The 23086-nt window shown below is 40.9% G+C and overlaps 1 protein-coding gene and 1 long non-coding RNA gene across 3 annotated transcripts in view; one reads left to right on the plus strand and one right to left on the minus strand.

Annotated features, from left to right (window-relative positions):
• Positions 1-10908, plus strand: part of LOC307040907 — a 23578-nt gene extending 12670 nt beyond the window's left edge. For both annotated transcript variants that reach the window (XR_013808630.1, XR_013808631.1), the window contains one exon: positions 10835-10908. This is a non-coding gene — a long non-coding RNA (uncharacterized lncRNA). The remainder of the gene's footprint in view (positions 1-10834) is intronic.
• Positions 10327-23086, minus strand: part of LOC307040890 (homeobox protein aristaless-like 4) — a 19127-nt gene continuing 6367 nt past the window's right edge. Inside the window, exons 2-4 of the mRNA XM_079684104.1 lie at positions 20031-20344; positions 13975-14103; positions 10327-13350 (exon numbers count right to left, since the gene is read on the minus strand). Coding sequence (XP_079540230.1) covers positions 13033-13350; positions 13975-14103; positions 20031-20344 — 761 coding nt within the window. The 3' untranslated portion in view covers positions 10327-13032. The remainder of the gene's footprint in view (positions 13351-13974; positions 14104-20030; positions 20345-23086) is intronic.

The raw sequence follows: 23086 nt of genomic DNA on the forward strand, positions 1-23086 counted from the left end.
AATAAGACTACCCTTATACAGTAAAGGGTCTACAAATAGTTTGTAATTCATTTATTAATTAGGTTGTGAACACTTTATAAATCATTAATAAGCTTTTATAAGACATGAGATAAACAGGGCAACTGTGACCGGTTGCTTGCCAAATAGTGAGCCCACATTTATCTCTACTGCTAAGTCTTATATTGGCTACTTAGCTTACTTGTCTTCATCATCAGCCAGCATCCTTGGTATCTGTTGTTCACTGAGTTGATTCTCGCTAAGTAGCCAATATAAGGCTTAGTCATCTTGCCAAATAGTGAGCCTGTGTTGATATGTTAGAACTGGTTTATAAATGGTTGTTAATGATTAATAAAGTGTTTACAACCTCATTCATAACCTAATTATAAACCCTTTATGAATCCTTTATAAGGGTAGTCTTATTGTAAAGTGGTACCGACTATTCTTAGAGCAAATATTTTTCACTTTTAACAGACCTCTGTGAAACCTGGCTTGGCCCATACTCTTTTATCAATTTATTGTCATCTCAACGGGCAGTTTGTTAGTTATTTTGGTTCTTTGACAAATGTTTCTTCTACTTTTCCTCAAGAGTTATGGACAAACATATCTTGCAACAAACAGAGATACAAAAAATAGGCCTACATTTTATATGTAGCTCGTAAAAACGTTTTATCTACTAGATGTTTTTTCATTTTCATATAAATATTACTGTTCTCTTTAATTTAAAATCAGGCATGCCCGGTATTGTTTTAATAATCCTTTTTTCGTTGTTTAAATTAAATTCATCTTCTTTGCTGTACCTCAACTTCCTTAAACACAACATAACAATGATTAGTGTACTTCCAAAGTAGACTTATGTACATTCAATACCCTAAGTTTCTCAAATTAAAAGTAATTGTGAGGATAAAACTTTATGAAACTGGCTGAACAAGCGAACCGAACATGTGATTACAATTTTCCCAACAGGGTTATTAATAAACACTCTGTTATGCTTTAATGTAGGAATACTTGTTCAGCTCAAGGTGAGTCGAACAGCGTCCAGCTGACTTCTTTTAGCTTCCCTTCCTCATTACAATATACTGGAGCTCATTACAGTCAGCTCAAATCAAAAGAGAAATGTGCAGCTCTGCTTCCTGTGCTGTACACGCTGAGGGCAGTCAATAATGGTCACAAACCATTGGAGGTAGTGAATTGTAACCAAACTGAATCATAAATCCAACAATCTGTCCAACATCTCACAAACGCTGCACTTTCTAACTTTACTGCTTACAGCTTAAAATGCTATGCTTTTTGTGTAGAGTAGCATTTCATGTGTGTACAATATAAAGTGAATTATGATCATTTCAGCCCAGTTTGTAATGTATCAGTAGACTACAATGAATGTACAGTAAGAGCCAACAACCCTTTAACTCGCCTCATGAGGGCGCTAGCAGCCCTAGTACTCCTCCATCCACTGCTTGTTAATGTATATTTTCTTATTAACATCAACAAGAAGGGACCTTTTTTTTTAGGCACTTCATATACATGAAGATTTTCAAGAAAGTATTTATCATTTTATATGTTTATTTGTATATATTTGTTTTGTATTTAATGATAAAGTCTGTGATCAAGAACATGCTCCTCATTTTATAGGTAAAAAAAGAAACTAATGGTGCTGTCTACCACACACAAATATGATTCAACACTATCTGTATGCATATCGTCCATTTTGCCCTTTCCTTGACTCTGCAAATGTGTTCCGAATCTCAAGAGGTCTGAGACTTTTATCCAACAAACTCCAAGTGTTGACTGAAGCAAATCTTGACACGACTGTAAGGCCGGACCCTCAAATTAAAACAGTGTGTTTTGGGTATTGTAGGCACGTTTTGTGTTTGACCCTCTGAATAGAAAGTAAGCACCAGTAGCAGTCAATGTGTCAGAGGCCCCTCTGCATCTCTCCCCCCCCCCCCCCCCCCCCCCACTCTCATTTGAAATGTCTGCTCGGTTCAGGTCAGGATCTCAGTGCTTATTTAACAGCTGCTAAGTGTTACTGCTGGTCAGCTCCAGCAGCTTCTGGTGGTTTCTCTCTGTGGTCACATCTCATACCAGTGATATTAACACAGGCCAGAGGTGTGCAACCCTCCTGGTGGTGCCATAACAAAAGTTCACTCCAACAGCTTTTTTATAACAATGCTCCAAAATTAAATTAAAAGCTGTTTCAAATCTGGCAAAAATCAACCACTGTCATTTTTCCAAAGAATTTTAAAATAAATAATTTATTCTGTTTTGGATTTGTTTATAGGAATTGAAAATCTGTGGTTAAATATTTCTCGGTTCATATTTAATCATTAAGGGTTTTCCATATTAATTACAGCCACCAGAACATCCTCGCAAATGCTTCTGGATGCTCAAAACAGTAACGAATCTTAGCAGAAGAACCGATACCGTCCAATATATTCAAGAACGCTCCTTTGTTGTTATAAGGTTTCCATTTATAAGGACCCCTCCCACTGTTGTTAGAGGAACTTGTGTAAAAGCCCTTGAAATAACGGTTGATTTTTTTTTGTAGTAGTTTGGGGTCAATGCAGTATCTACCTCTTTGCTCTAGTGCAGCACTACATCTCTTCTTTCCTCATAAAAATTCCTAGCAGGGAAAAGGGATGGGGGAGTGGTGCGTCAGAGAGGCTCTGTGTTCAGTTTGTTTTAGCCCCCTGTTTGGAAAGGAAACTTTCATTGCTTGATGATTTATGAGTGGTTAGACTCCCAGGGGAATTAACAGAGTCCTTTTTCCCGCATGTAATAACTTGCGTTTCTCCTTTGTGTTGTGTTTATCCAGTGTGAGAGGTGTTAGGTCCGGTGGGGAGTTGAAGGGCCCGGAGAACCCTCTGAGGACCGTTCAACACAAACTCAGATCATTCTGTTGATCTGAGTTGCCATGGGACCGCAAAAACCCATTGTGAAAATGTGAGAATCTAAGAAAATACACAGTAACCCAAATAATGCTGTGGCTCACACAAACAGCCTTGAGTTGTGGTGTGAAGCAACTGAACTGTCCCACAGCAACTGATTTCCAAAGTACAAGGACTAGGACTCAACGGGGCAGATTATGTGACGCACAGTGTGGTGCCCGTGACCCAGCATGAAACAGGAAGTGGAGGACTTGACAGGAAATGAGTCTGTGAAGAAAGCTCATTTCTCAGGCCGGGCATCTCTAGTGTCTTGAGAGATCTCTTTCGATTAGTGACTCACTTGTGGAACATGTGTTTTCAGTCCACAAGACTTTGATTTAGATGAGTACAAATAGATGGCCCTAGCTATTCCTATGAGAAGACCACAAAGTGCTCTAAGGTTACAAAAGAGAAGAGAAATGTTTGTGGTCAGCCGAGTGATAGCGACTTTAAGAGGCCACTTCATTTTTCCTCATTAGTTATCTTTCTCTGTTCCCCCTGTGTTGCAAAGTTACCTCACAGCTGGAGGTTAATGCAGCGCTTAGCTCCTCATTGCACGCCAGATTTTCTCACCCTGTGGCCTCGGCCGTCAAGCCGCCGTCTCCGCCTGTCAATCAGGTTCAGAGCGACCCCGCGCACATGAGTCCTCGAGGGGTCAGCTGTGTGTATGTCTGACCTTTGAGCTCTGCAGCAGGAGGCCTTCTAGTGCAAATGCACTGAACAAGGCTGGACTTAAACGCACAATAAATCACAAGGATGCTTCAGCGCCCCCTTATTCACAAGATACATAATTGGAAGCACATTGCCAAGAGAAGAGACAAAAAGCTGCTCTGGAGCAAGTATGTTGATAGGGTTAGAAACACGGCTTGATAGCGGCCTTTAGGAGGAAATCAGCGGACGATTTCAGTGACTTAGATTCTAAAGAGCTGCTCACAGGCAGAAGAAAGGGTTGAGGAGTCAACAGCGGGAGTCATTTCATCGCTACAGCATGCCAGCTGACAGTTGAAGCATGTTTTATCAGTACTATTTTTTTATGTTCTGCCATATGCGTCTTGTAAATACAAAAATAAAGACTGCTTTTATGAACTCAACCAATCTCGTAATGCTTCTGCAAATATGCTCTTTTTATATTTGCCTGTTACTTTTAACAGTGCTGCTGTTGTACAATAACAACACAGCAGTGCTGATTTAACCCACTAACCCAGTACTTAGATCCACAGCGTTCACCCATGTTGCCAGTACCACTTTAAATCCTTTGCCTCTCTGTTTATGTTAGCATGTCAGAAAGCCACATTCGACATTTCCACACTAATGAACTGGAGTTTTATTAGTGGGAGTCGGTGAGTGATGTGAGGCTGTCTCCATGGTTACAGACCACGGTGATGCCTGTCAGACAGCTGGCAGGGCATTTCTAACCCTTTACCTTGGCAAACATGAGAAATGGCTTGCTCTAATAGATAGCTGTTAGTCTTTTATTATAGCTTTGTAAAGTGACTGCTAATTGAACATTTCTGGTTGCATTTACCTCTTTTTAAACGGTAGAATGTTTTCAGATTAACAACTTGGCAACTTTTTGCGGTCATTTCAGACGAGATAGAAAAGTAAACATTGTGGTTTCTTGCTCAATTAAAAAATACACAGGACAGCTCAGGCAACTCTCACATAGTGGCCTCTTTAAGATGTAAAGTTATTCCCAATGCTGTAAGGAGGTTATGATACTAGTGTCTTTGCATAACATCTTTAGATAAAATAAGTGGATGATTCTTATAACCAGATTATCTTTTTTTGAATTTCTCAGTGAATTACCTTTTTATGGACATTTGTATATTTATGACCTCAATATAAAGTTTTAAGGCAAGGCAAGTTTATTTATATAGCACCTTTCAACACAAGGCAATTCAAAGTGCTTTTCAAAAATGAAAAACATTAAGAAAATGGCATTTAAAAACTCATTACAAAGCAAAGATAATAAAATAAACATTAAAAGAAAAAATACATGAATAAAAGTTACAGTGCAGTTTAAGATATGAATATATCAATTAAAAGCAGCGGCAAAAAGAAGTTGCAGTGGACCGGCAGGTTTCTGTGAGTTTGTTCCAGATATTTGTCAATATCCGCATAGCTATGGTAACTTATTTAGTTGTTTTTCATTATCTGAGCCAGCGGCAGCATGTAGATGTTAAAGAGAAGAAGCAGAACATTATTAACTAAATGAATCAAACACAATACAGCATTTTAAAATGCTTACAAATAATTGTACAAACCAAATGACTGTACTCTGTATAACTCAAATGCACAATATAAAACAGTTCAGCACTGTAAATAACACATAGTTTGTTGTAGTTCAAATTGTACTCAGATTAAAGCCTAAAACAGTAAAGTGTTGTTTCCAAACACAGTAACGTCATGTATACAAACAGAAAACTAAACCACAGTTTGGCGCTGGTTTCGGTACATTTTACAAGCCTGAAAATAAACTGTAGGCTCTCAGATCCTAAAATAAATATAAATGAAATGCATATGTATACATTTTTTCTTTCTCATATAATGTCCTTTATGAGACCCAAATGAACACAGCCAGTGGACACCTTGATTAAGAGAACTATTTATGCAGCATTGGTATAGAGATTATAGTCGCAAGCTTCTTGTTCACTATGAGCAGTTTAAACTGTAATTGCCACACCAAAATAAAAAAGCTCATGAAGTCAAACCATCATTCAGCATTTTTAGGGGAAATCATGTTTTTCCATCACAGCTGGTTGGGAATGTTTATGAAGTCCAATACGGGTCTACAGTCAAGACGTTTTTAAGCCTCAGTTTTAAAACGGTTTGTCCTTAAAGGTAGGGTAGGTAATTCACTTCAGTAACACTTTTTGTTATATTCAATGGAATACTCTTAACATCCCGATAGCAATGAATAAATTAAATGCTTTGACAATAAATATATACAAATATGGCCTACCTGCCTGTCAGCCTTCCATCTCGTGCACAAACTTATCTCGTGCCCTCATTGGTCATTTGTGCGTTCGTATGTGTTGGAGGAGGGGCTCTGTGAGGAAGTCTGAAGGAAGGGGCAGATTTTTTTCGGTTGTGTACTTTCAAATTCTAGCGCACTCCAGCTGGTTTCTCCATTCTTACCTACCTATAGCCATCTGAATATTAGGTGAGAAAGGACAGTCATTTATTCCTCATACTTTACTGAAAGTACGAGGAATAAACCACTGTATTTTATATATGTATAACACTGCAGATGTTCTCTACCAGCATCAAAAGAGATTAAAGTGATCTGGTTGATAGAGTTGAGTTGTAGATAGTTGATCGGACAGGCTGGCCTACAGCCAGAGAGCCCATTAGAAAGAGCTCAGGAAGTAAGGTATCCATGCTCCTCTCAGTAAACCTCAAAGCCAAGTCCTCCTCCTACACTTAAACCCAACATTTTGGGTTCAGTACATTTCTGTCATTCTGAGTGTAGTCCTAAAATGTGCATTTTAGCTCAGTTGCTAACATCATGTCTCTTTTCCTTCTTTACTGTGTAAAATCTTGCTAAAAACAGATGTCACTGCTTTTTAAATTCAAGCTGTTAAGGATTGGTTTGTCGTGTCAGAAGCTTAGCTAAATGTGAGCTGTTTACTGGCATCCGCAGCTTGTAATGAGGGACGTTTTACTGGGCAAAGTGATGTATGTGGTGTTCCTTCCTCTTCAGCCGCCCGCTCCTCTCCACAGAGCCGTGCAGAGGGGCTGCAGGGCTGACTTATGGTCGAGACAGGAGACTGTTCGGCCTTTTATGTCCCTCAGGACGGCATCAATATATCACTGGCTCTTTAGATTTACAGCAACTTGTCATTAGAAGTTATTTGAGTGAAGTAGACTTCGGTTTTCACATGGCCTGCATGAATTTACATGTCTGAGTATGTATTGAGTAGTTTTTGTTTTACTGGTCAGCGGGCTTGTCATTTATTTTTGGCTCCAGTCCTCTCTACGGTTCACAGCTGAGTCCCTGCATTGGTCCAAAAGTAAATGGAGACATTTGATTTACAGTGCAAGCACCAACTTCATTTTCAAATCAAAGGGGATCATTTAACAGTTTTAGCCAAAGTGTCAGCCCTAAAATATGACCAATAAGATTTTTTTTGTTGGAAGCTGATATAAGTGCAGATTTACAGCCTTGGCCCTGCTAACGAAGACCCTTAATGAGCAGCTCATGCATCCACTTGTTTATTGAGCGGGCTGATTGACAGGCCAAGCAATGGAAAAATAAAATTGTGAATGAGGAATTGGATCTGTCCCCTCTTTGCTATATCAGCAGGGCCCTAATGCAGTGGGGTGAACTTTGAAGTGCCCTAATGGTCTTCATGGTCCTTTAACCATGCAGGCTTCTATTAAGGGTGTCAGTGGAGCCTGGCTGGAGCAGCGTGACCCATTAGATTTAATGAGTTCTGTTCGGGGCACACTGGGCTGCTCTTCCTCCTCTCTGCGAGGGTTTCTTTATCTCCTCCACCTATGTTTCATACAGAAGGGGAGTGAAGAGGCAGGCAGGGGGGATGTCTCTTTAACTGGCGGTCCATTTTGTAATTTGGGTGCGTCTGATTGTATCAGTCCTGTGATGACCTGGAACCTCAGTCTGCGTCAGTCTGATGGTCTCACTGGGGACATGTTGGGCGCCTAAGCCGTTTTTATTTACTTCTTATCATCTGTTATTAAGGCAAGCTTGTTTGAATTAATGATATAAGAATGAAGTTATAATAACATGATATTGTTTTAAATTTCAACACTTACTCACAGCTATCTATCAGAGCACTTTCCTAACAAGTAGTAGTTAAAGCCTGACATTGCTAATTTCTCTGTGCCTTGGACTTACATTGCCCACAACTACTAAAAACACATCAGTACCTCACTCTCTTGCACCAGCTTATCAAGTGCTTTATTTTCTATGAACAAAAGCCGTTTAAATACTGCTGAACCCCAATTTGCAGCTTAACATTTTCCAAACAAATGCACAATTGTGTCCAGCTATTTATGGGGATTCGGAAAAAGTATTGAAAGAGGGACTAACTCGTGTTTGATTTTGGTCTCTTCACAAGATCTGTTCACAATAAGAAAAATACTAAACATTAATAGAAAAAGGTGTTTTTTAACACTGCATTGAACCATTTTTTTCTATGTAAGCAAAATGTTGACATTTGTTATAAATATCGTGAAGGGTATAAAAGTGACAAAAGGCCATATACAGAAATATATTCGTATAAGTCTACCCTGAAGCAGGTCCTCGTCGACCCCTTCAATGCAGTCCTATTGATCTCCAGTACGGGGGCTGAAGGCTTTAGTGGGTGACAAAAGACTTCTTTTCAGTTTTCCCTTTCTCATGCGATCAGAGTGCTCCAGTTAAACTCTTGCACAACTCTGGAAAAGACACCAATTGTTGCTGCGAGCGAGCAGAGATGGGAGCGCTCCAACATTCTTCGCAGGGCAGAGACCAAAGCAATGGCAAGATGTGAATTGGCACAGGTTTTTTCCTGGCCATGCCTTCTCTTTGTCTCACGTTAGAGTTGTCCTAAGTTGTTGTGCCTTCTGTGGATGATATTTAGCAAACGTTTGAAATAAAGGGAGGATTGATTACAGACGTAGTTTTCGTTGTACACTTTTTGAAGTCATTAGAAGTGTTTTTCTGAGGACTGTTTTGTTGCATGACTGTGCTCGTTTTCAAAAACAAAGAACATCTGTGTGAAAGGATGTTTAATGCTGTATTGCATGACAGCTTTCTCTCGCCTCGGCCATAACTGCACTGTTAGCCAAAGACCACCTGGAGGTATTTAAATCCCATTCAAACTATTAGGCTTAACTCTGGACTTAGTGGCTTCGGCAGAGCATCCCATCTGGAAGCTGCTGATGCAAGAAAAAGAAATTGGATCGCATATCCACCTTCAAACACAGGCTCACACACATACACACACATAAATGTACTATATGCATGTTTTTATCAGTCATTGATACCTTACATTTCTATAGTTTGCTAATGCACGTTGGTCGTATTGAGTTCTTTAAGTCATTGTTTATCAGTCTTGCTTTGTATTTTTAAAAGGATAGTTTGACCTTTTTGGAAATAATCTGCTATCTTGTCATGTTAGGATTTGTAAAAATGACACATCGTACTCTAACTTGTTAGTTTTCCCAAAATATTGAACTAATCCTTAAATTCTAACACTCAAGACTGTGTCCGAATATTATCGATTTTTACTGTATTGTTCCTTTTATTTATTCTTCACATTTTATTTAAGTGACCTAAATCTTTTATTTTAGGACGCTAAACTTTTGCTACCCTAACCATCCCAGAATGCAATATTTCACATTTTATAGATACTCGTGTGACACTACAACACCAGTCAGCGATGACACAAAGTTGTCTGGAATATTGGTTTACTGCTTACTGTCTTAGTGTCTAATACATCTTCAGTATGACAGAGTCTGTTAAGACTTTGTGGGTGTGGTTCAATTACATTTGGTTTAAATGGGATGAAAAAAGACAAAACAACTGACCGAGCAATATCAGAATTTGGGGTTGAGTCGTCATACAGTGAACTGCTGAACAACATATTTGTCAGCACAAACAAAATCAGAGAACTAAATATGGACTTCCGAAGGAGAGCCCCCCACCCTCTCTGCAGCCTCTCACCATCAAGAGGACTGAGGTGGAACAAACCGACATTCACAAGTTTCTAGACCGTCACATGACAGAAAACCTGAGCTCAGCTTAAAACTCTTGCAACAGTAAATAAAGTGCTGCAGCATTTATTTTCATCACAGTGCTGAAGACGGACGGAGGTAACGTCAGCCCCTCACCCTACAGTGGACTCATTGAGAGGCCTGCCGTGTGGTTTGGAAACACCACGCAGGCCCAGAGAAAATCCCTTCAACATGCCATCAAAACCGCAGAGAGGATCATCTGCCCCACAGACACACTGCAGGAGGAACGCACAGGGCGTCCTCAGTGAGCGACGCCACCCAGCTCTCTCTCTGCTCAGGTGGAACAAGTCAGAAAATGACACAAACAGGACGAGAGCATCCCCACCTACAAAGCACGCTTAAAAAAACTGACTGCAATGACGGCAGTGATGGAAAAGACAACAACTCCCATGATCCCACCTCAATGTCATGATTGCACTCTTAATGTATATCGTTGTAGTTTCGTTGGGTTTGTTTTTTAAATTGTTGTGTATTTTTATTCAATCACAGTACTTTCAAAATGTTAAACTTCACAATGTATGAAATGCAGAAAGATGTTGAGTATTTGACACAAAAATGTAACTTGGACAGTATATTGTGATGATCATGTATGACTTTAGAGGTTACAGTAGGTAACTGAGAAAGTTGGAAAAGAAGAAGAGAAGAGATCTGAACTCATTCAAACATTGGAGATTCATTTATTTGGAAATCGCTTTAAAACCAAAATCAACAGAAACAGCAAGTGACTTCTGTACAGACACACCTTGAACAAATGTTAATGAAACTGTTCATGGTGCTAGTATATGGACGGCCTTGGGAGACAATTCAAACATTAAAAAGGAAAACTCCAACACTGTAAGTGCAATAACTTATTGCAATGGCACATTATATAAAGTCACAATCAGAAGTAGAAATACTTGATTAATATACAAAAAGCTGCTTAAAGCCATAAGAAAATTAGAAAGCAATTTCGACCTTGGTAAAAGTCCAGAGCAACTCTTAAGATTAACACACACAAATTATTTTTACATTTCTTGGCAATATTACTGTAATACTTCAATGGTTTATCTCTGGAGGTCCATTATTTGACAAATAAGCAAAACAAATGTACACGCAAAAAGAACAATATCATTTATATTGTTCACATTCTCACAACATTATAACTATGGATTTCAATTGCTTTATTTCAGTAGTATCAACACGGATGGAGCTGCAGAGGAGTGGAGCGCTGAGGGCCGGCTAGCCAGAAGACCAACTCCACAAAGTAGGAATCATTTATTTGACCACATCCTTTTTTTATCTTAAACATCTCTCTGATAATGTTTTTATTTTGAGTCGTCACATCGAACAAAGCCTTTATCAATTAATGGATTCAAATATTTCTTGGTTTCATTTTAATGGACTTTCAGATGATGCCATTTTTTTTATTCTGCTGATAAACCCTCTGTTGAAATGATATTAACCGCATGAACACTAATGTTATAATAACCATTGTGTTGTCACCAAATGTACTAACTGTTGACAGAAAATAGCTTAATTTGAAGGCAACAACAATACATTTGATCACTGGATGATATAAGTTATCTAGAAAATAAAAAAAATCCTTTGAAAAAAGGAGGAACTTTAGAGCTGCAATAAAGGGGCTACAGAAAATTTATAAACAATATTTATAATAATTTTAAATAATCTTACAAGCAAAAAGGGCAAATGTTCTCTGGTTCCAACCTTTCACTTTGTGGCTGCTTTTTTTTTGGGGGGGGGGGGGGGTTGGTGCAACAAAACAATATTTGAAGGTGTCCCCTCTTATATTTAATAGATTTGGATTTATCTGGCGTTTTATAGATGAAACTGTCAATGGTTTAAATACCTACATTTAATCTATACTAATAATAGTCGTTGGACGCAATCCTACTTTCATGCATAAGGGCACTCGTATGTTAAAATGATCAACCACCTCTGAGGAGCAGAACCAGACTCTCTTGCCATCATGCTGTCGGGGAAAGGAAACGGATATGTAGCCAAGCGGGCATCACACAGAGATCAGCCAAAGACTAATGAAGCCTGTCTCTAGCCTCAGCCTGCAGCCCAGCTCTGGTCACAAGCGTTTTCCTGCGGGGTAACGCACAGAGACACCCATGCAATCACGGGACATATCCACCACATTCCTGCAGCCCGGGTCTAAAGTCATCACATTACCTAAACATTGCAGAATGCCGTTGATGCAGACCTGCCGTCTCTGGCATGTGACGAATCTGTGAGCGAGCCACAAATCCAAGAGTCATCTCTGCTGAGCCCTCGTCTGAGCATGACTTGATTGTTACAGCGTATTGACCTGTGTGTGCAGTGTGTCCTCACTGTGATGTACTACCGCTTACTTTGAGGCTAATTAAGTGTGTCTATTCCTGTTGGTGGCTGATTGAAGCCGACGTAGCTAGTTGGTGTTGAAGGCTGCTGCTGTGCGTTGCTGTGCCTCGTCTGCCAGAGGAGACGGTGTTTCCTGTAACCTGAGGCCCGAGCCTAGCAGGGGAACCTGTGCAGGCAGCCCTGGGGGAGGAAATGACACGTTGGTTTGAAACTGCTGCCAATCCAGTGCCTGCCCTCCTCCCAGAATAAATTGGCACAGGCCATGTCTGCTCTCACTCAGTTAGTCTCTGTTACCTTACTGCATTCAACCTCTGTCCTTCTTTACAGGCAAATAAACTACCCGGTGGAGCCTTAGAAAACTTTTGAAGTTTCTTATAAACCAATTATTGGATGCAATGGAAAGTGACAGAAAAGTAGCTCAGCATCTTGGTGTTCATCTGAGCTTGGCCTTGTTTTTGAATGGCTTTTAAAAACACAACTTTAGATATGTACTTGAACTCATTTATAAAAGTTATTATAAAGTATAACAAACAAAATGAGTGGGGCAGGATGGGTGGTATAAACAATAAGGAACTTAATAACATAAGCTTAGTTATTCATTTATAATACTGCAGATATGACTAGCTTCTGTATTTTTATTAACAAATCCTGTAAACCATATTTATTATATTGCTTATTCTCAATTTCTGAAGGATACCCAGTTTATCAAGGACTAAACCCCATATTTCAATGAGACCTGAGAAATCAAGGAATCAAGAATGAACACAAAGTCCTAGTAACATCTTCTTCTTCGTCACACCTCTGGATTTCTCTCACTTTCAGCATCTGCGGACTGTCACAGTCACAGTTGTTATCTTGGTTGCGTTGGCCGCTGTAATGGCCTCGGTTATCTCCACAGTCTCCCCCCTGTTCATTTGACTTGCGTTATCATTTAGTGCTCTCAGGAAAACTCCCTCCTCCCCCACGCTGATGGCTGCTCCAGAGAAGAGGGCCAATGGGGGCTGGGTGGACTTGGGCTGAGACATCATGTAGCCCAAGAGATGGCTGCACTGTGTTCCTTGGCCTTCATACGCAGCGCAGCTATGCTGGAAGACTTGCGGTCTGGATCAAGATTAAGATCATAGCCATTGATTCCCCCGCTCATCCCGGCCCCCCCAAAAAGGTTGCCCATATGCGTCTGTCCCATGTGGCTGCTCCCTGGACTGGGCACGCCCAGGAAGTCAGAGACGCCTCCAGGACCGTGAGGGTGAGGCGGCATGCAGGAGGGCACGGTGTCGCAAGGCACCACGCAACCTGGCAATGGAGAGGCCCCGCTGCTGCCGATCCACGAAGGGTTCTGGATCTGGAGGGGAAGAGCAGGGATTATGATCAAGATCACATGTCGATTGGTCTTTTGGAGGGAAAAACTGAGAATCTGCATTTGTACCCCTTTTCAGTAGCATTATAGCAAGTTTCATCTTAATGTTGAGCTACCCAGCACACAACTTTAGTATTGTAGTTCATTCTGCTCTCATAGTGTTTCTGTCACTGTGTTCAATAGAAAAGCTCAATATACAGTACATCACCTGCTCGACACCAAAACACAGTTGGCAACTTTTGCAGGCTGTTTTGTGCTTTTAAAGATGTTATTTTGCATTTATTGGCTATTAGGGAGGAGACTACAGCATAGAGCTGCCTGTAAGACCGTAACTTGGGTTGTTTGGGTTGCGGACTTAGTAAACGGGTTGGCTTCTCTAAGAAGTAAGATAATGTTGTGTCCTTAGTGAGTATTTAGTGGCACATTTAGCAAGAGTCCAATATTATTCTCAAGAGAAACCAGTTAATATTGGACTTATACTCACCAGATTGCTAACAAATTTTTCGTATAAATGTAAAATATGACGCTTTTGTCAATGTTGTTTTCATAATTTGTTTCAGTTGCCTCTAGGTGGCCAGAAATATCTGTTATTTTGAGTTTAATTTGTACCTGAGCGTAGTTCTCGGGCCGGGTCAGTAGAGGCAGCTCGTAAGCAGTAGAGAAGTGAGTGCGGACTTGCTGCATCTGACCGTAACGCTCCCTCTTCCTCCACTTGGCTCTGCGATTCTGAAACCACACCTGCAAGAAAACAATCCAACAGTCAAAATTCAGACCGGCCACTACCAAACAATGCTTTATTAAAACATTAAACACATCTCTCGTATCTCACATCACGTGCGAACACAAGTAGACTTTTTTCTATTTGCAGAGTCAAAGCTATCCTCTTCCCCTCAGCAAGACAAAGTAAGAGTCTGAGCCGCATAAGATAAAGATAGTGAAGCAAATAAATTCTGCTGCACATGAAAGTCCATGCCCAGGTTTTAAGACTTGACGTGTCTTTAAAGTGCCGTCCAAATGGTGCAATTGATGTGAAAATGGTGCGTCTCCCCTGGTGCTGCACGGATCCGCTCCTCCCTTTGATACGCAGGCGTCTGCCTCCCTTCAGGCTGCCAGCGTCGACAGATCCACATCTGGGCCTGTAGCCATTCATAAATCACTCTGAGAGAGGTGTGCTCTCCCCCACATGTCAGCACAGTGGGATACAGTGGGGAATCCCTCTTCATAATCTATGAAACCAAAGTTCAACTTTTGACCAAGAATATATATATTTTTTGTCCGTTTTTTGAGATTATAAAGTACTGGATGCGGTTTATGAAGTATGTTGCTCTTCTACAGAAGGTTGTGGGCTGCTTTCAGTTCCTGCTGACAGACCAGGTGCAGGTATATTAAGAACATTGCTCCTGTGGAAGGCAGGGCATGAAAGCATGAATAAATGGTAAAAGAAGGAGTGATACGAGATAAATTGTGTATCCCAAGAGAAACGCACAGAAATATTTTTACTGCGGTCTCGGTATTCTCCATCCATGATGTGTAATGTCATTTACTATGCTCTTTTTTATGTGCACACGTCATCTGTTGTACGCTGTCCTGAACTTTTATAGGGGGAGTTTGCATTTCTATGGTTTAAGTGGAGGGTTTCTTATGATGTAAAGAAGGTTAATCCTTTTGAGACAAATTTGCTGCTTTGACAGAAACAGCAAAACAAAATAGATTTGACTAAGATGAAAATGAGCCTCAGTGACATAAGCTTTTGGATATTTATATAGATATCTATAGATATTTCACCTGCTGGTAAACAATGCATTTCTTTGCCATTCATTTAGTTTCCGTTATGCTTTATGTGTTGAATGCTCTGTATTGTTTCAATTTCAGTTATTTGTACAACTACTGTAAGTGGCCAAACATGACTGTTATTCTTTAGAGTTGCAAAAATCCTTATTAAATTATCTGTAGAGAACATTTTGAATTTTTAGCAAAAATTAACATTCGATTGTTCCAACCTTTGAAATATGAGTTTGCTGCTTTTTCCTTGAGGCCAGGAGCCCCTTTTAGTTATATCCTCCTTTCCTTTGCATGCATCTCTACTCTTCCTTTATATAATAAATCATAACTTTTTGCTAAGCTTTTTTTCTCCAAAGTTTTCTCACAAACCTATAAAGGCGAATAGAGGAGCTAAGGGGGGTACTGGACGTCTCCACATGTTTATTTGTACGTATTTGTTGGTTGTCTGAATCTTATCCTCCCAAGAGGGAAAGGGAAACTTCTTCAAAGAGAAAAGAGAGAGCGATCCTGCCTCGACTCAGGGGTTTTAACTTGGGATTGTGGGTTGATTCCCAGCCCAATCAGCTTGTGGTTTTCACAGTCCTGACATGCAATTTCCCCTCAGTCAACCTCCTCAAATCCCCCCTCGTCGCTCTTTTTTCTCTCTCACCATTTCTCCCAATCAAGTTAAACACAATGGAGTCAAGTGACAAACATGAGCAATGTCGCAAAAAGATATGATCCCATTTTGAGTTTCTCTTACTGAGCAGGAGAGAATTTTTATGAAATTGGATAATAACAACTTTAAGTGCCACAACATGCACACAAACCTCAATTTTCTTGACTGGAAGTAAATATTTAGCTGGGTAATTTTCAAAGGAAGTACCATATATCGCCTCCACAAAGCCAACAAGATCCTGTACGAGGGAATGCCAAGGGTGAGCGAGAAAATTGCAGCCAGGAGAATGAGACTAGCAGGACATTGACCAAAGGTATCAAGAGCTGCCAGCCGGCAAATTGGTACTGTGGAAACCAACACACGGGCATCGGTCACGAGGACGTCCCGCACAAACATACGTGGACGTACTCAAGAATGACGCAGGAGCACAAAGTACCAATGAACTGGCCAGATGTATGGAGAACCGGGATGACTGGAAGCAACGATGGAGGGCTCGTCTGTGGACGACCTAGAGAGAGAGAAGCCGCTGACTGTTTTTGCAAGAAGGTGACGTAAAGAAATGTCGTCTGACTCCGACATTCCTCGGGTCAGCTGGTGAGATTAGAGGACAGCTCACGCCTGAAAAGTGGTAAACTGATATCCGAGGTTGTGGCTGAACCCCAATGTCAAGTTGAGGGGTTGTTGCCCTTTGAATTATATCATATGTTTGGAGGGGGGCTCACAGTCTATGTGATGCTCCCTTGAGGATTTGGGGGTCTATTATTGTTTGAGGTTTAGTCATGTATTTCCTTTGGTTCTTCATCAGTAATGTGAGCTCATAACATCACAGGTTTCTAAATATAATCCTCAACACAAAGGGCCGTGTTGAGTGATCAATGCAAAACTCACCAACAGTTGTTTTTAGTATGAGGAGGGTTTGATTTGTCAGAGGTTCATGTAGCCTCTAATGTTTTACTAGACAGATTTGAGCATCTTATTTTCCCTCAAAAAACCCAGCAACATTTGAAAAGTCATTTAACAAAACAATCCTCAAAGATATCTTTTTTTGATCATGTTTCAGAAGTTGCACCTCTTTTTCCTAATCCAAACAAAGATAGTAGCCTTGCTAAATTTGTTCAAAAGTGTAACCTTTTATTATAAAATATTGAGATTTATTTTCACATTAATATTCTTAAACAAAATAAAGATATTTGTGTGCACTTTTCTGCCTGCCAAAAATAGCATGGACGAATGTTATATCGGACTTCCTAAATACACCTCAGGAAGTGTATTTATTGTTTTGTATATTCTATTGTGTAGCGGATGGAGTATATTTATTCAGTCTTTTCGGATTCTGAATTCAGTGGTTAGTGTTTTTTAAAAGTTTCAAAGATCACCAGGAAATCAGTCAAAATAAAGTTGGATCATTAGCTCTAGTAGTGACATAGTGACTCAAATGAAATGGTAATACATGAAAGGCACAAACTGTGGATAAAGTAAACTGTCGGTAAGATTCATGTATATTTACAAGTATTTAAAAGCTGCTCCACTCTTCTTTTTAATGAAAGTGTTATCAGTTACCAAGCTGTCTTCTTAATTGTGATGGACCGTGATAAACCAACTTTAATCCTTTACTCCTAATCTCTTTGTCGTACTCCCACCTCTCTGTTGAAGCTCTTTCTCTCCCCCTCCAGCCCCTCCCCCAACACACCGCCGACCCTTCGCTCCATGTCCCTCTCCTCCCTCCTCCCTTTTAAGTCAGCAAGGGGAAGTGGGGATATTTGAAAGTGAGATGGGAGAATGTTCAAACTGGAGCTTGTTTTCATTTCATGTTTAATTTCCTGACGCCTAAGCCCTTGGCTTTCCGCAGCTAACCCCTCTGACCTTTGGGAGGCGTGCAGACGAGAGCAGCGGGCCCAGCGCACAGACACTCACAGAAAACACATGCATTTACCTTGTTATATATACACAAGATTCAAAGTCAGTCACTTACAAATGTGTTCTTTTAACGTGGACACTCACACACTTACTGGAGCCTTTTATAAACAAGGAAACAATGTTTGAGGTCATACATGGCCCTTGTCTTGGTTTCTGGTGTACCGAGTGTGTCATGTTTCACAGAGGGTTTGCTCTACGTAGCTTTGCCTTTGAACAGCAGTCTGAATGAGGCTCAAGCCAAATAGTTTGGCAGGAAGATCATTCGAGGAACATTATGAAGTCAGATGTGTCCTCTGTGGCTCTGCGTCTCTTATTCCCCGACTTGTAAGTTCATTGGAAAAGAAAGCTAGGATTTTTTTTTCACAATCAGAAATTAAAATAACACAAAATCATTGTTTTTCGCATAATATTAAATGCTGATGCATCCTACATTTGAAGCCCAAAAGGATATTTACCAACCGCAAACACTTACTGCTCTTCTTTATTTTATCTAGCAGACATCTGCAAGGAAGGTGGCTCAGAGCTCAAAGTGCTTGGCGATGATACAGTAATTGCTAAAGATGTTGACAGCAAAAAGCAGCTTACAGAGCCATTAAAGAGCTTTATTTATGCTCCAGAGCCAGCAGACGGAGAAAGAAAGGAAGAGGGAGAGAGGGAGGGCAGAGTGCACAACTCCAAAAGCAGCTTTGAAGTCCAGCCGTCTCACCTCATCTCTGTCATCCAGGACCAAGGCGATTGATAGACTGCCTCCGCAGTCACTCAGACACAATCTCCTTCTCGAAAGAAAGTAGGCAGTGTGGTGAAGTTCAGGTCTGAGGTTGAGAGCTAATTGTACTAAATAAACTAGTGGCAGCAAAAGTCACAGATGTGATTACGGAAAAATGCAGCCCGACTTTATGAAGACATTTATCATCAAACTCAGGATGAAACTGTGGGACCTTGACACTGGCATTTTGGAAGAAAACATCTGTATTTGAATGGCTGTTGTTATGAAGATGAAAAGGATTCTCCAATCGCTTGCCAAGCTTCGAGTGGCCCTTGGTATGCAACAATTGGATATCCCTGGACTTTGTCTTGATAGACCTTCGGTTGAAATTGTGGGGTTTAGTCTTGATTGCGTGTACATATTTAGGCTCTGATTTTAAAAGTATGGGTCAAACCTCACAGTGACTCAAAAGAGTCTGCTGTGGGCCTGTCCTATGAGGAAGTTAATTACATTCATCTGGGGAATAGATGGGTCTGTGTGAACGCAACATGAATGTACTTATTTTACTGTACCTCCGCGAGGACCAGACCAGGTTCTCTGTCCCTGACTATGTCTTGGTCCAGGCTGGGAAATTGAAAGTGGCATCTCAAAATGTTTTTTACATCCTCGCCAATAGCTTTGATGACTCTTTTTTTCTCTGCATGTGTTTTCCCCTCCCTGCCTGAAGAGTTGTGCGGTGAAGTATTTTGAACATTGTAGTGCTGGGGAGAAACCCTTGGCCTCTGACCTTTCAGCAGAGTCTGCAGCATGTAAGAGCTAAGAGCAGAATATTCCCTTAGTCCCACCCATCCCACTCTGATCTACAACTGGCAGGCAGAAAGAGAGAGGAAGAACAATAGGCCTCGCTGTCTGCAGCTCCGAAGAATCTCTGTCAACATGCCAGTCTTAACTCTTCCAGCCCTCTTTGTCATTTCTCTGAGTGGTTATTAGCACGCAACATTAATAACTACAATCCTTCAACATAGCTCGTGGAGACCGTCCTCTCAAGAAGGAACAACACTATTTGTTGTTTAACCAAATGCCCCAAAATGACTTACTATACCATGTCCAAAGTGACAAAGCTCTTGAGTGACTGTAGTAATTTTGATGATATCAAAGGAGGAAATCAGACCCTTATACACTGGGGCCGGGGTGGATGGAATTGTGAAACCGCCGTTTGTTTTTTGTTTGTTTTTCAAGCATGATGCAGTTTGTCCTATTCCTTAACAACATGTGTTATGGTAATTATTGTAACCATGACAGCAAATCTCCTCTAACCTTAACAAAGTAGTAACTTTTAACCCAAACCAACGTGTTTCCATGATTCTTATGTGTGTTTGTGCCTAAACCTAACCAAAATGTAATCCTAGCATTTTCACATCATCAACATTTAACAGATGTATTCTAAAAGGTTATTTGGAATGATTATGTTTTCAGAAGATCAGAAACCTTCTCATTTAAGAGGACATATTTAAATGACATCTTTAGTTTTTGAACTTGGAGGACTTGTTGGCTTTAATCAATGCAGAAAGGAGTTTTTCACATGTAACCTGATGTTCTCACCTGCACACGAGCCTCCGTCAGATCTGTCCTCAGTGCCAGCTGCTCGCGGGCATAAACATCTGGGTAGTGTGTCTTCTGGAAAACCTTCTCCAGCTCCTCCAGCTGGTAGCTGGTGAACGTGGTGCGATTGCGTCTCTTCTTGCCTTTGTTGCTCTCCACCTCACTTTTGTCCAGAGGGCTGGAAAAGTCAGATCCCGTCCGCTCGTTCAGCCCCTTCTCGCCCGGCGCCTTCAGGTTCAGGTAGCTGCCCTCCATCCCGGGAGGGTCGCCGCTTGGGACTAACTCGGACTCTGTTAGGCCGCTGTTGTCTTTTCCTGTAAATATTAGATGAATAAATACTCAAAAGGAACGTGTGGAACGTTACAATCAAATGTCATTTGTTCTCTTATTTTTACACATGAAGTTTAGCTTACAAGTTTGACCATTGTTTGAAAAGAATTGCCTCACATTGGACTCTAACTGAAGGTGTGTGGTTTAAAAGTAACGGCTTTAATGAATGGCGCTGTATGTTTGCCTTGTTGGAAATTAAGGATTTAGGGTTTCTGGAGTTTGACCTTTGCTCGAAAATGAAAGTCAGGACATTCGGTCTCTGCTTCAAAAGTCTTGATCTATTCTGTATGGAGTAAATCACTGAAGAGCCCCTTTAAGTATTTGATGTGGATTGACAGTACTGCTCTGAAAGTTCAGACCAGACATTGGAGATGTGAAAGTTTAGTTGTGACACTGTTTCAAATACAAAATAAACCTTTGAGCAGTTTCAGTTGACGTGTGACTAATTCCAATCGTATGACTCGACCAAAACAACCGTTGCAGTTTTCTCAAAAGGTTTAAGTGTGGCTTCAGATGCAACACAAAACATATTTATTCTGTAATATTATTTTAAAACAAGCTATTAGAACCAACGTTTTTACAGCTGAAAGAATAAAGCCACATGTTGTCAGACATAGTGCTATAATCATAGTTGCTACTCTATAATCAACACTTCAGCAGAGCCACCCTTTCTTTTAAAAGTGGCTGAATAAAACCGTGGTGCCTCACGTTGAAGCCAGGGAGTGTGTCTGCTCATCATCACATTACAACATCCCCACAAGATGACATTCACTTAAAGCTTACATCACCTCTGTTATGTCTTACTTTAAGGTTCAAAAGCCCTGTCTGTTTGCAACAAGAAAATAAATGCTATTTCTGTTTGAAAGCTATGTCACTACACATTGGCGTGACCTGTGACACAACCCTTGAAGCCCTCTCCCTCACATCTCTCAATCACGCCACCTGAAACCCGAGCCACGCCAAAACCCGCTCCATCTCGAGCCGTGTATGGCGGGCCTTCTGTACGTCTGCCTGTGCCCCGCAGCCTTGCCCCTGAGATGTAAACAACATTGTGTTTGTCACCTTCAATTTCGAGAGAGTCCATTTTGTGACAGACCTTGCTCTGTTCCTGTCAGCCCTTGCTAACTTTTTTGTTTCCTTTTAGGAGATGAAGAAAGCTGTCCCTTCTCCTTCAATAAACAAACAGCTGTATGAATAAATAAGCTGAAGGGGTCTGGTTGCGGGCCAGTGAGAACAGTGTGCTCTGTCAGTCTCTCTGTTTGCCTTTCCTGCGACTGGGCACTGCGAGCGCCCGTCCTAACTGTGTTGGTCCCAGACCAGCACATAATGGTCTTCTACATAAACAGACTGCACTTATTGCGCAACAACAGCATTACTTTACTCTAAAAACATTTGTCGCTGACTTCTATCGAGTTGAGGATAATTAACTTAATAGTTAAGCGTTTTACTTTGTCGCTTTGCATTTTTGTTAAGAGTGATGTCAGTAATGTCCTGCTGTCACTCACAGCAACGCAGCGCAGCGAGGGAAAGAGAGCTGACACCTTGTGGCGCTGGTGACTCTCAGAGCCAAGTGATTTAGTGGTTAGTAAGACGACTGAATAGTTTTAGAGTGATGAAGCTAGGCGGTGGCTGACTACAGCGTGCCTGTTTGTTTTCATGGATTACTACGCCTTTGGCTATGTGTTCCACAATGGGATGTCAATAGTCATCCTCTCGATACCGCAGCAGCCCCCCCCTCTCCGGCTCAGACTTGCCCCGATGGAGACGCTAATGGAACAACACAGCTCGCCCAGCTGGAGTTCATGACCTCATATCGTTGTGGCCCACCTGTCAGACCCTCTTACAGTCTCCACGCAGGCAGATGTACTGACATCACCTTCTACCCCTGCACTGGCCTCTAATGCTGGAGCACCGTGCAATATTTTCTTTTCACCCCTGGGCAGGAGCATGCAATGTTAAGAAATAATACAGGTCAACTCCAGGTTCCTGCTTGGCATGTGCATCTGGGAGAGAAAATGCAGTCATGCCCCTGAGCAAGGCATATATCCTGTAGGGGGAAGATGGTGGGATAGATGTTGCAAAGGTTGGAACCTGCATTGTTACGTTTAATGGAATTGTTTGACATTTAAGGAAATAGACCTGGATGGATGAGAATAGTTATACCACTTTAATGTTAGTACAGTGAATAAAAGCTACTTTGAGCAACTGTTTACTAGCTTAGCATAAATAGCTGACAATTTCCAATTTTGTCATTATGTGACTATTTATTTCGATTTAGAAATAAAGTTTGGCACGTAACCCACAATAAAAATTGTAAGGAAGTTCAATCAACAAGACATAAATTGTTAATTGGTGAGTTCTAGAGGTACTGGTAGTCAGAATTTGTTATATTTGCACCGAGCCAGGATAGCGTTTCCCCCAGTTTCCAGTCTTTGTTCTTAGCTAAGCAGCTTCATATACATTATGAAGAGTGGTTTCAAAAGTCTAAACTATTTAAACTTTTTCTTTATGGTTCTCAGTCTTATACAGGCTTCACCACAATGAAGAATCTACTTTGCTCTAATCAACATCTTTCCTAGTACTCCAAAGTCTATCTTTCTCTGTCACGCTAACAACACAGTCCTTTGCCACAAACATCTTCCAGTAACTCGCATGCTGAGCTGTCTTTTCTGCACGCTGTTCTGGAAAACATAGCCATCACACACTTTCTTTTGGAGCCAAGATTC

This window comes from Notothenia rossii (assembly GCF_949606895.1).
Source record: "Notothenia rossii genome assembly, chromosome: 5".
Taxonomy (NCBI): Eukaryota; Metazoa; Chordata; class Actinopteri; order Perciformes; family Nototheniidae; genus Notothenia; species Notothenia rossii.